Genomic DNA, 13,729 nt, shown 5'->3' with positions numbered 1-13,729 from the left:
AGAACGTGATGTAGTTGTAGTTCTCGACTGTGTCTCGCGACAGAATATCTGGGCTCTCCGTGTGACGGCTGGTCGAGGCTGCGGGGGTCGATGGTAGTCCGCTGAATACATGATTTCAATCGATTAAGCCCGACTTGTAGCCGCAAAAGAGGGCAACGCCGGCTGTTGAAAGGGCTTTTTAGGTTTTATGTTTCTTAGTTAGCCTTCAAAGTAGCACAACCATGGGCGTAGAAGTCGAGACCATATCTCCTGGTGATGGTAAGTAAATGTAGCCGCCTGGGTTGTCTTTGATGCGGGGTGGGAAGTGGTGCTGTTGCTGACTCCCTGGAATGTCGTGGTACTCGTGAATAATGTTGCCGTTCCAAAAGTGCAATTTTTATAAATGAATATTACGAGTTGGCGTAGATAGTTAAAAACCTGTTTGAGCTATAATTAGAGTTGTGTGATAACGCTCAATCTTGAAGGGGCTCATCCTCACTGAAAGGCTTGCATGGCATCTTTCCAGAGCGCTCCATACTCACAATGAAACGTGCTAGTCCTACCAATTTGACATAATGGGACTCCGAAAATTACTGTTTTGGCATCAGAAATTTGTTACCATAATTTCGGACAAAAACTGAAGTAAGGAAGCAGAACCTGTGTCCTAACTCTCATTGTCAAAAGTAAGCAGATTATATTTATACTCGGAGCAAAATGCATGCAGGCTACTGTTGCCACAAGGGAGTGACGGATCCGAATGAAGTTAGTCTCCAGGCTTGAAGGCAGGAAGCAGAGGTTTGGATCCTGGAGATCGTGGAACTTAAACTTAAAACAATATAGGGATGAGTTTTTCCCTCCCACAAATATGTCAATAAAAACACAACTGTGTAATGGAATATGCATGAAATGCAAAGTTTTTTAGAAAGTGACCCCATGGCTTCATGGAGCTCCCTTGAAGCTCCATGAAGCCATGAGACTCACTATGACGCACTATGACCTGTTTGGTTTCTGTGCACATTCATGACTGATAAAGATCTTTGATAATCAAATCTATTTAAGATGCACTGAACAGGATTTCAAAGGGCGATAACAATTTCTGTTTTTTTATTTTTTAACTCTGACCAGATTATTGAGTTTTTCTCCCTTTTCCCCCCCCGTTTCTACAGCTTGTTTCTCAGAAAATGAAACAAAAATGTCTTTTTATGAATAAAAAAAAAAAGCTGGTCAGTCTGCTTTTAATGAAGGTAATATTGACAGAATCTGATATTTGGCTGACTGATTCGTGCATCTCTAAAATCTGTATTGGTCCTTTTAACAACTCATTTCCATGTTTTCTTTTTTAAATCCATCCCAGATTCTAACATGCAGCTCAAACATTTTACTACAGAATAGAAAAATAAACCAATTTGCGGAAAAAAGTTTAACTTAAAATGATGTGGAAAATAGGAAACAACATAAAACGGCAAAAAAAAAAAACAAAAAACCTGCATCTAAAAAATATATATATTGTTTCATAACTATTGAATTACAAGATAATCCTCTCCTTCTCAGAAGTGTGTGTGCATACACTAATATGTGTTTTCTTTCTTTTCTTAACAGGGCGAACATTTCCAAAGAAAGGCCAAACATGTGTTGTTCATTACATAGGTAATTGTTTGTTTTTTTGTTTTGTTTTGTTTTTTTCTCATATCCTGATTCTCTTGAAACTCTGCATCCTTCCTTTGTCCTTGCTGCTGAAAGAGGAAATCTGCCCGTTTTGGACGTGGTCTGCTCTGCTCATGTTACACGTCGCTCGCTCGCACAATTCCCACATTCTGCAGGCTGGTGCACCTGCGTGTTGGTTTGAGTTTCATAAGCTCTGCGGGGCTGCGCCTCCTCTGTCAGGCACCATTAGTTTGCTTTGGTTCTGAAAGAGAAGTCAGATGTTTTCCTCTGCCAGAGTCTGTTTCGGCTTGTCACTCACACGCACGCATGCACGTACACACACACACACACACACACACACACACACACACACACACACACACATTCATGCATCTGCTTTCGTTTTCCTGTTTGTCAGAAGGCCTTGTTTTAAGGTGGGGCAGTAAGACATGGAGACGTTTGGGGAAATAAATTTGGGCTGTTCTGTGCCTCGGGGTTGAGTGTCCAGACAACTAGGTCAGACAGAAAGTAAACAGAACCTAGTTCACATGTCATCTGTCGGCATCACGTGTTTTCTTTTATGTGCATATAGAACCAGACCCACTCTGGCACGTTTTCTACCGTAAACTGGATAAGTGTTGGTATTTTTGTGGCATTGCCTCTAGGCTTTTCTTCTTTGCCATTGTAGTAATTTGAATGTTTATTTGGCCCAGAGTTCAGCTGTGTTTAACTAATGTGTGAGTCACTTTCAGCTGAATAAAATTCAAGGATGTTCTGATGAGTAACTATTTATCAGCTAAACTTTGTGGATTTAGCTCAAACACTTATGGCCCCAGTGATCTTCTTATCTTTAGTGCTTTGGTGCGAAGATAATTTTCAATTTTCTTCTTCGTTTAAATAAAGAAAACTGTCAGCCAATTAGGTTTTAGTGGAAGCGATGCATTTTAGTGAATCTTAATTTGGAAGAAAAGAAATATACATCCGGGCATCATCTGCATAATAGTGATATGAGATATCTTTACAAAATAATATTAGACCAATAAGATGAGAGCAAAAGAAACAGGGGTCCCAAAGCAGAACCTTGTGGAACGTCTGGAGAATGACACCTTGCAAGCAGTGATGTACAAATAGAAAGGTTTTGCCAAATACTAGTTTTTTTAGTGACGTCTGAAACCAATTTTTATTGTTTATTCTTTAATATTTGGTTTATATTTTAACAAAGTAGACATCTAGGATACTAATAATCCCTGTCTTGTGTGAGAAAACTGGCTTCTGCGTCCCTTTAATGGAGTCTGCTGACGGCTTGGATGAACAACAGCTTAGACAAAGGCTTCAGATTTTTTTTTAGGATGATCTCGGTTGGGAGTCTCCTGGCTTAGGCTGGCCATTTGGGGACAACGATTATGCGCAACATGTAGTACAAAGCAAAGATCAAGTGTCTCGATTTTTTTTTTCTTTCTTTTTTTTAACACAAAACTAATAATTTAGTGATAGGGTTAGGGTTTTCCAAATCAGTTATTCTTGGACTCCTGTATTGTCTTGTTGAACTTAAAGTGACGTTTCCTCCTCCCATCTTTAATTTTCTTTGTCGTTCGACCGGCTGGATTTGCCTGTAAGCTGCTGGTGTTTTGGAGGCAATGCCTTACAAAGTACAGAGTTAAACCAAAGCAAGTCTGTACAAAAGGCTAAAAAAAATCTCATTGTATGAGCATGGGAAAATGCATTTGCCCAGATTAGATGGAAAATGTTTCTCTTTATACGAATTGTAAAAACTATACATTGTGGAAAACGACTAAAGACACTCCCGTTATTGCAGAAATATCAAATATAGTTGTTTTATTTTAAAGCAATTAGAATCTCGCACAAAGAAGGTTCTTGGATGAGTTTGTTAATTAAACTCTCTTAATTCAAAATCTGAGAGTGTTGGCCTTTCCTCAACCCTGCCCTGATTCTATTTGACCAGAAATGGAGACATGTCCTTAAACAGTAAAGAGAGATAGTTCTCCGGACATAACTAGATTAAGGACCTACTCTGCTCTGTTTTCCAGCATTTAGCAATGCAGAACTCCTCTGTTGCTCTTCAAAACCGCCGTGCCTCTTCTTTTTCATTTCTCGTCTTTTCACCCCAGGGATCTTAGACGTGCAGACACTCGCATGCCAGAGCAGACAGACACAAAGATTTGCAGCAGTGACCTCTCTCTGACTCCCGGTGAGAGTTGCGATCGCCCAAATTAGCAGAGAGGTCACTGCCAACGCGGCAGATACCAGCTCTGGCACTCAAACCTGCAGAATACAGTGCTTTTCTAAAGTATTCATGCCTCCTATTCTACACATTTTGTCTTGCTCCAAGTGCAGATTTAAGGGGAATTTTATGCGATGGCCCAACATAAAATAGCATATTATTATGAAGTGGAAATTTATTCAAAGCGATGTACGTAGGAAAAGTTAAACAGATTGTTCAGCCATCATGAATCATCTTTTTTGTATAACTTTACCCATTCCTCTTGGGAAAATGTCTCATTCTTTGTTTAGATTCTTCCATCTATCCACTCTGGCTGACTGCCTTGTTCCTGCTGAAAAAAAAGGCTTCCCCACACCATGATGATGCCACCACCATATTTGAAATAAATTCACACTCAATTCAAAAATACTTTTGTTTGTCCTAAAGAGACGTTAAATGTTATCATAACTAATTTCAACCAGGTACCTTCAATGAGTCATCGTGGATGTTGATGCTGTGGACAGGAAGGATCTCCTGTAGCAGTCAGTCTCGCAACATTAGACTGTTGGTGTTTGACGGTCTAATGATCGCCATGACATGCTAACAGCCAAATATCCGGAGAAAAGAGACGATATTCCACAGTAACATGTCCTGGATGACACTGTCAGTTGTTGGCAAGCACTTGCTAATCCACCTCATTTGCTTTTGCCGCTTCTCTCTAAATCTTTGGCCGTAATCTTGTCTTAATGGTGGGGATCATGGTGTTTACATGATTAATGATTAGTGCTGTCCTTACCTGGCCGGTTAGTTTAGGTTGTTAGTTTCCAGTTGTGCCAAAATGTCCTGTTTCCAAATGATGAAGTAAACAGTTCAATCCAATGTTCAGTGTTTGGGATATCAGCATTAATAAAAATCGCAAGGGAACTTTTAACAAATATTTTTATTTTACAATAAGTGTAGATCCTGTTTAACTTTTGTCCCGCTTCACATTCAAGCATTACGTAGGGTTGGGATTCATCATCACAGATAATCCTATTGAAAGATATCGTTTGTAATCGTAAGTTCAAGAGGTTTGAATACTTTGTCAGTGCACTGCGGGTCCCTCTCATTCACTCATGCCCCTGTTTCTGTCATCAAGCCCAAATGTCCATGTGCTCACGGAGTGGCAGCTCTAACAGCTGCAGTCCTGCTGTCTCAAGCTTGTTTCTAAGCATATCAGACTGTCGCCAAAGGAGGAAAACGTAGGCTGATACGGTATCAGCCAGCACGAAAAAAGGAAAATGAGTCCGAGATAAATGGAGTGATTGGCGGCACCGGGTTTCTGTGACGAGCAGTGCTCCTAGTTTCTTTTTTCTTTTTTTTTTTTTTAGCTTAAATAAAACTACCAGTGGGGGAAAGCCTAATTTGGGTTGTTCTATAACAAGTTTAGGTTCTAGACTTTGACACCTGAGAACACCAAAGCTGAGGCTTGACAGCTTAAGAGGCGCGCCTGAAGAGCAGGCTGAAAGTCACGAGCTGCCAAACTACTTCCAGGGAGGAAATGTTGTTTGAGTGTCTGTGGATGTTTTCACTGCCAACAGTATGGAGTTTATGCAAGTGAGGGGGGAAAAAAAACAGCTTGAGATTCAGACGAACATCATCTCCTGTCGAGTGGTTGACTGTTTGACAGACTTTTTTCACAGCTCGTATTCTGATTGTAAACATAATACCCTCTACACAGCTTACACCTGGCAGATGTCGTGAGGAAAAATAAGTTGTAGCATGCTTACATTCATTAACCACACCTTGTTTGTTCATGAAAAAGACGCAACCAAGACTATAGTAATAAATTGATTCTAAGTACTCCTTCTCAAAGTTACTCCATTATACGAAGAGTAATGTGCGAGACTTGACTTGGTCGTTAAGACGTGTTGACCATGCAGCACTGACACGGGTCTGGTCGGCAGATAGCTTTACACACGTCTCAGTTCATCTGCACTTGAGCCCAGGGGGCTGCTCTACTGGCAGCTTTTCTAGACGAGGGGCAACACAGGATACAGTAAACTGAGTAAAAATAACCCACCCCTGTGTGGTATGGCGTCTCGCCAGCCTACAACCAAGTGAAACCCTCTGACGGGGAGAGAGAGCCTGGGAGCCGAGCGCAGGAAGGGATAGGCTGGGCTTTATTTTTGCAGACCTCGCCCAGGCTTGGCTACACAAAAACTGATAACAGAGCAGTGACACTCTGAGTCTTGGGTGGTCAGCAATATGGCTTCTGGGTCAGTGCTTTGTTTGTGCACAGTGTAAATATTGAGAATAATTCTGTTAAGTTATTATTCCTATTTTTTATTTTTTTTTACTTTTGACCAAATTTATGCACCGTTTTTTCATTGGACATTTCACCTTGCGTGAAATCCACTTAGATATGCCAACAGTAAAAAAAGAAAAAAAGTAGGTTATATATATTCCGGATCTTCTTTACGTCATCCACTACCCCGTCGTCCAATCACAAGAGTCATCGTCCCTCCATTAACTCCCTTCTTGTGGACAGTGTTTTAATTTGAATTGTCCCCCACTGAACTCACTAAACTGAACCCACTTTATGAGCTTGTTGCCAAAAGTTGTCATCCTGCTACTCGAATGACCTGTAGCAGGTGGCGTTTGCCTTGGTGTGTGCGCGAACCTGTTGACTCCCCGATTGGAAAGGGCCGTGGCCATTGATATATGGACTACGGAGGCTTCTCGGAAACTGTAGACTCGCTAATTTTAGGGGAAGCGAAAGAGGAGAAGCAGTACAGTATCAACATTCATATGACTAGAAGGGCAAGACACCATGACTACATTTTGGTTGACACCAACTTTAAATGCCAAATATTCACACTTATTGGAAACAATTATGACAGGCAGCTAAATTAGGGACTATCGCAGAGCCTCTCGGTAAGCAGGTGGTTAGGATTTTTTTCTCTTTCTGGTGCTTTCATTCCATGTGGCGTGCCAAAACGACCGAGTTTGTTTTATGTTACTGGTGTAAATATGGACAAAATTCTAAATTATTAAGCTTGTGGTAAAACAAGCTAACGTTTTACCATAAGATTAAAACTCAAAATTTTGATGGTGTCTGCAGGATATTGTAGGGTGCATCAGAAGCTGGTGGAGTGAGAGTTTCCAGATTGGCTTTGACCAGGCACTGGAAATTATCCATAGTCAGATGTTGATGGTTCATTTCGGTGGTGTCAGAATAGTTGGATCCTGGACGCAGTTGGAGTTTGTCCTCGATATCTCCATGCATTCCCGGATATAAGTTGTCAGAGAATCTGAAGTCTGACAGGGTATTACTGACCTCATGCCAAGGCTACCACCTCTTCACACCCACCCTAAGCTAGCAGCCCTCCAAATCATGACAACATGTTTGGCGGCTAGCTGCTTCTCCTCAGCTAAAATGAATGACCCACACATTCACACACTGATGATGGCAAACTACTTGATAGTAGCTGCAACTGCCCTGGAGTGATCTGACAGAGGTGAGGCTGCCTTACACTGGCACCACTGGACCATCTGATCACCAGCACGCGAGGTTGATGAAGTGTCTTGCTTCACTTCATCGTCCATCTGCCTCTTGTCACAACGACAAGAGGCGGATGGAGCGGGGATCAAACTGGCAACCCACCGATTGCGGGACAAACTTCTGTCAAATGTCTACCACACCACCATTGCCAACATTGTCCCGATCTGTAAGATTTTTCCAAAAGCACTAAAGTTTTACTTGGAGTCACATTTTGCATATTGTATGTAATTCCTTCTGTGTACACTTTCCAACTTAGGCGACACACTCAGCTGTGCAACAAACTTTGTACAGAAGACTCCTTCTCCACACCGTTTTGTACTAAAAACATTGAAGGAAATGGTGATGGTCTTTCCTCCATCACAATGGGGCTGAATGTGATAGTGTAGGTGCAGAAACCTCCTCTATAAGTGAGAGATCAATAAGAAATTTAGCAGCTGGCGAAGAAAGATCCTCGTGCAGATGTGAAATTTACTCTGTAGACAAACTCAGCCAGCCTTCATCAATGGTTTTTACTAAATTGTTGTGCAGAAGCAGTGATGGATATACTCTACATGAAAAATGCAATAGAGAAATTAGATGTATATTTCTGTGCAAAAATCTTCAGCGAACCATCTGCAGACTTCTCTTACAGATCTGCTGCAGTTGAAAGTTTGCCTTCATCAAAGAATGCCAAGCGTTTTGGCCTGTAGCTTTGTTGATACTAAAATACCTTTTTACACCTGGTGCTAGAGGCATCTTCTGTAGATCAGTACAGAGTACATGCCTTTAACAAACCTTCCAAAGTTACTATTTACACCCGGCTCATTCCCAAGTTGTGGAGACAAACCAGTCCTTAGAGCAGGGTTTGCTTACAGGTACAGATCAGTTGTGCAGGAACAATAACAAACTGTTTTTAAGGGTGTGATTGTTTTGCTTGCTCGGCTTTTAAAGGGTTTCAAAGTTCACAAGCCATTGCATCTCTGAAGTTATTAAAGCACCCTGCAAAGGAAGAGCAGTGTTTTTCTGCCTTTATATAAGTGTTTTTTGGCCCCAACCTTATTATCAAGCCTGGATGTTTGGTCCGTTTCTGAAGGAGCAGAGTCCTGTACCGCTGTGCCTTTGTTATCCTTTTCTCCCTGTGGTCTACATACATGCAAGTGACGGCCTAGTTAACTTTTAAAAATAATCCACTAAACTAGGCCAATGACTTCAGATTCCCACTGCTTTTGTTCGTCGCAGTCGAGAAAGGAAACCACACCAGCCTAATAATCGTTTGCAGACCATGTCGGAAGCATGTTTGTTTATTTGAACCAACACTTGTGCGATTGCCTTATCTCAAAGTGTTTGGATTTATTGTGTCGTTGGCAGGTATGTTGCAGAACGGGAAAAAGTTTGACTCCTCTCGAGACAGGAACAAACCTTTTAAGTTCAAGATTGGAAGGATGGAGGTTATAAAAGGCTGGGAGGAAGGAGTAGCACAGGTAAGAAGGCAATGTGCTTTCAGATGTTAACGTTGTTGCGTTGTAGCAACAATGTCCTGGGTTAGAATCCTGGCCTGGGCTCTTTGTACTTTGAGTTTGCCTGTTCTCTCTTTGAATGTGTGGGATGTCTAGAGGTAGTCCAGCTTCACCCAATGGTCCAAAAACATAACTGTAAGGGGAACTGGCCTCTCTGAATGCTTGTTTGTCCCATGTGTCTCTGTGTTACCCTGTGATGGACTGGTGTGTAGCCCACCTTACACCAAATGACTGCTAGAGACACACCAGCAACCCCCAACTGGTATAGAAGGTGGATGATTCAATTAGTTTGTGGTACATCCACTGGAACTTGCCCTGGAGGATTGTTGGCACATTTCCCAATTCTTTTAGACATTAACCACTGAAGTGGCATGAAACTGTCATACATAAATGTATTATAGATCCAAAACTTGTTTTGTTTTCTATTCAGTGTAGAATGAGTCAGTCCATATTGTGAAATGGGGCTGGTCTAACTTGGTCTAGATGCCAAAAAGGTGATGAAAAAGCCTTTAAGCCTTTTCCTGAGTCAGAAATCAACCTCAGCAATGTTGATATTTTGATTCATAATTTGTAGAATATGCACATAAGGAAACCCAAATAGATACATATTTTCTACTCAGATGTTATAAATAGTTGTCTGAAAACTCAATAAATCTGAGTCTGAGTCAAGATTGAAACATTTTTGGAATCCTGCAGGTGCAGTATGTGTGCAGAGCAGGGTGATGTTTCTCAACCTTATTTTGACTGTTTGCTACATGACGGCTCAGATTTGGCAATGGTTGCACACTAATGTGGTGCTTCCACTGGAACCTCCTCATGCATAAAATTTGAACTTCGAATTGGAGATTACATTAACGGAAAATGAGAACAATTATTTTTTTTTAGTTACATCAAATCTCCAGATTTAGGTAAGTTAGTATAGGTAGCTCCGTTTCAGCTGTGTGTAAGCTGGTATCAGTATCTCACTAAAGTTGAAAATAATTTGTTTAGTTTGTCTCTGTGTTAATTTAGCTAAATTTTGAAAATTAACTTAAAGGGAGTATATGCTAAAATTTCTTGTAAAATTAGAGATCTCATTATACTTCAGCTTAGGTTTTACTTGCTTGTATGTTTTTTTTGTTTTTAAATCTAATTCATGTAAAGAGATAACAGGCAAACTTTATTTTGTATGCAACATTTCCTAATAGTATGAATATACCAGTAAATGGATATAAATTACTTTCTCTGTTATTTACTACTTTCGTATTTTAAATTTGTTTTGTGGAGAAGTGCGTTGCGAGTAAATCCAGATGTGTTCGTCTTCTTTCCCTCGTCTCAGATGAGCCTCGGCCAGAGGGCGAAACTCACCTGCACACCAGACATGGCTTACGGAGCGACAGGCCACCCCGGCGTCATCCCGCCAAACGCCACGCTTATTTTTGACGTGGAGCTGCTCAAGCTGGAGTGACGGCTGCTTTACGACACAAGGGTCGAAGGTCGACCGGGGGTTGGAGGGGGCTGCATTCGCCACGACCTGTTCTTACAGGAGACCATACCTGCTTGCTGCCTGCCACGACCTTCCGCCCGCTTCTCCTCTTTTTGATTTATACATCTTCTTCTTTTCAGTATTTAAATGTAACTTCTGCTGCTTCACTGGCATCTCGTCGTTATAGATTCTGTTCAGAGATATCCACGTCCTGCTCTACTTTTACTCTTATATTTTATTTCATCTAATGTTAGTTCTGTCTGAACAGTCTTTAAGCGGATAAAAATCCAAAAACTATTGCAATCTAAACTGCCTTACAGTTCACACAACAGAGGACGGGTACACATGTTCAAGATCCCACGTTTCTGCTCCGTACAATCCTGGGCATTATATACCACTGTCTGCATAGACACTTTGATAAAGGCTTGTCCTGCTGAATCCTCTGAATGATGTTGCTGTTCAGTTTGTTTTATAACCTATCTGTACATTTAATGCAAGTGTACCCTATCAGGTGCAACCCAATACTGTACAGTGTTGTTGAAGAGCCATTACCACTGCAACAGTTTCCTGACCAAGTCCTGAATAAAATTTGGCATGTACTGTATTGAGAGCTCTGCGTCCTGTTTGTAATTGTTCATACAATCAAGTCAAAAGAGTGATCATGAATCTCTTTTATGATATTCACACCAGAAAAGCACAATTTGGTGAATCCAAGTTTATTATAATACTGCAATTCAAGCTCTGATCAAGATCTGGAAATTTGGGGCTGGATTTTTTTTTTAAAAACTAGAATATATTTACTAGAATTAAAAGGAAATCTCCTAAAATATTATTTAAAAAGTATTAAATTCATGTAAAACAAAAACACTAGCTTATTTTCTGAGCCAAAGACCGACAAATTTTACCTATTGTGGCATCCTGTATTACTGAAAAGATGTACTCATTCCAACATTTATAAGGAGAATTTTCAGTACATCAAATGTTTTTTATTATTAATATTTTAGGAAAACAAGCTTAAAGTTTCTTCCAAGTAAAAAATAAAGATGAACCAATAAACATCCAAACAAGATGGAACTGCAATAATTTCAAAGCTGCCAAATAAATGTGTAATATAAAAGCTATGAAATCATTTAATTTGTCTTTTTCTGAGATTGCAAATTTTCTTATATTTTAAAAGTGATGGTTTTTCCTTTGCAGTTTTTCACTCATCTTCTGTCCTATGAAAACCTGGAAAAACAAAACAGAATATGTTTTTTGCTGATCAAAGCAGAAACAAACTTTGATCAGGGTTTTTCTCCTCTGGAAGATTTTAAAGAGGATTCACAAACTATTACAGGATCCAACTTGGAATTTGTACATGCTTGCTGTTACGCAGGGTGGCCACATGTAGGCAGTGTACAGAAGCCTTACAGATACTTTTAACAGGCTGAACAGAAGTACATTGCTTGATATTCTGAACTTAAAAACTAAATTAAAGCTTTTACTCTGAGCTTCAAGGTAGGTGAGAAAAAGATTTGTACATATTTAGAAAATGTCATCAAATAATTTCTTGTCATAATTCAATAATACGTCTTATGGAATTCTAATTAGATTTGGATTACTTTATATAGTTTGTGCTTTTTGTTAATTAAAAAAAATACTTGATGGAGGGGGCGGTAACGAATTCAAGAGTTAGAAATGGGAAACTTAATGAAGGGTTGTAATTTTATAACACACCGAAAAATCCACAGTTGAAACGTATCTGTCTTTGTAATTTGTAGTTATTTTCTCTTTTGTACTCCAGAAACTATTATAGATTGGGTCTGCTTCTACAATGTCATATGTTCATTTAATAAATTAATTTAATAAAATAAATTCAAGCCACACCCGATTGCTATTATGGCGCAATAATCTTGATTAATTTGAGATTTACTGCTAAATAAAGTGTACACTAAACTCTAAAACTCAACAAGCTTTGTTTTAATATTAACTTCCGGTGTCATGGATCAAAGTTCGCGATTTTGACTCTCGTACACGATTGGGTGAGGGTGAGTGTTGTTGAGCCTCATTGGACATCGGTAAACACGCCTCTCATCAGCTTGAACTAGCACAACAAACTACAAGGTCAGAAACTTGCCACAAAATGATCTGTGAAATGTTCCGTGTTGCGTAAAAAACAGCTGAAATTAGCTGGGTTATTATGTCCTATTTGAGTCCTGCTGTTAATAGATGCGAGTGGCGATTTAACGTTTACCGTTAGAAAACGGGGGCTAGCAGTTAGCATCACGCTAGTAGTTTGCTTTTACCTGTATTTTAATGGGAAAGGACACAAGCTTCCTTTAGTATTAATAATGTGTAGCGTTTCTTAATACGCGAATCAGTATTCAGCTTTGTCAGTAAGTCTCATACAGCCTTTGACTGAAGACACGTTGTTGTTGTTGTTGTTGGTGTTGTTGTCTTCCTTATCAGCCTGTTTAGCCTTTTTTAAAGTCCCTGGTTCTGAAGCTGCTACCCCAACAGATTTTGACAAAAAATATTACACTCTCCACAACACACTTACAACATACATACACCACCTTCAGCTTCCTCAAGAAGTCCAGTGTTCACCTGGATGACAAACTGATAGTTCGGATTGATTAAGTGATTTTGGCTGCATCTTTGGCAGCTTTACCTGAGCGTTTGTCATAGCTATGTTGAACATAAGTGAAGTGATTATTGTGTATCAGGGCAAAAACATGTCATGAAAATATTTATTTATTTATTTAGAAGCTCACTTTTCACAATTCCCCCCTCCACCTCATCTGTATTCCTCCAGGTTACCCATGCGTGTGTGAGTGAGCCAGCTGTCAGGATGTTGTCGGCTCAGAGGGCATGTGCAGCGCTGGCTGCCCGCCGCCTGGCCGGAGCCTGCGTCTCGTCAGCCCAGGCACACCGCTTGCAGATTCACACTTCGGTGTCGTGTCAGGACGAGGTCAAGCTGAACGCCGAGTGGGCCGGCCTGGCTAAGAAGCAGCTCAAGGGGAAGAACCCAGAAGATCTGATCTGGCGCACACCTGAGGGGCTCAACATCAAGCCGGTGTACACGCAGGCTGACTCTGAGGGACGTACCGACGAGCTGCCAGGAGTCTTTCCATACACTAGGGGGCCCTATCCCACCATGTACACCTACAGACCCTGGACAATCAGGCAGTATGCTGGCTTCAGCACTGTGGAGGAGAGCAACAAGTTCTACAAGGACAACATTAAAGGTAAACTGGTTTACCTTAAGTTGACTTAACTTAAATGTGGTAGTTCTTCACCATGTAAAGTTTTTTATTGTTTGGAGTCCTGTTAAGTGAAAAAAAAAAAAAAAATTTTGAAGGTGCATCATATACAGTTTTCACAATTTCAGAACTTACAAA

General features: G+C 40.4%; 2 protein-coding genes across 2 annotated transcripts in view; both read left to right on the top strand.

Annotated features, from left to right (window-relative positions):
- Nucleotides 1-20: 20 nt before the first annotated feature.
- fkbp1b (FKBP prolyl isomerase 1B) lies at nt 21-10,959 on the top strand. The gene is made up of 4 exons (XM_007566632.2): nt 21-258; nt 1,579-1,626; nt 8,736-8,848; nt 10,203-10,959. The coding sequence occupies exons 1-4, from the start codon at nt 222-224 to the stop codon at nt 10,329-10,331; spliced, it is 327 nt and encodes a 108-aa protein (XP_007566694.1). The 5' UTR covers nt 21-221; the 3' UTR covers nt 10,332-10,959.
- Nucleotides 10,960-12,348: 1,389 nt separating this feature from the next.
- mmut (methylmalonyl CoA mutase) overlaps nt 12,349-13,729 on the top strand; it is a 38,047-nt gene continuing 36,666 nt past the window's right edge. Inside the window, exons 1-2 of the mRNA XM_007566630.2 lie at nt 12,349-12,452; nt 13,144-13,576. Of these exons, the coding sequence (XP_007566692.1) occupies nt 13,180-13,576 (397 nt within the window). The 5' untranslated portion in view covers nt 12,349-12,452; nt 13,144-13,179. The remainder of the gene's footprint in view (nt 12,453-13,143; nt 13,577-13,729) is intronic.

The sequence above is a fragment of the Poecilia formosa genome, unplaced genomic scaffold, assembly GCF_000485575.1.
Source record: "Poecilia formosa unplaced genomic scaffold, Poecilia_formosa-5.1.2 Scaffold196, whole genome shotgun sequence".
In the NCBI taxonomy this organism is placed as follows: domain Eukaryota; kingdom Metazoa; phylum Chordata; class Actinopteri; order Cyprinodontiformes; family Poeciliidae; genus Poecilia; species Poecilia formosa.
Note: the sequence above shows the minus strand (reverse complement) of the source record. Positions and strands in the feature narration are given on the sequence as shown.

Coding starts and splice junctions, on each gene's coding strand:
- fkbp1b (XM_007566632.2), top strand. CDS start 222: ATGGGCGTAGAAGTCGAGACCATATCTCCTGGTGATG. Junction 259..1,578: donor GACCATATCTCCTGGTGATG/GTAAGTAAATGT, acceptor TTTTCTTAACAG/GGCGAACATTTCCAAAGAAA. Junction 8,849..10,202: donor GGGAGGAAGGAGTAGCACAG/GTAAGAAGGCAA, acceptor CCCTCGTCTCAG/ATGAGCCTCGGCCAGAGGGC.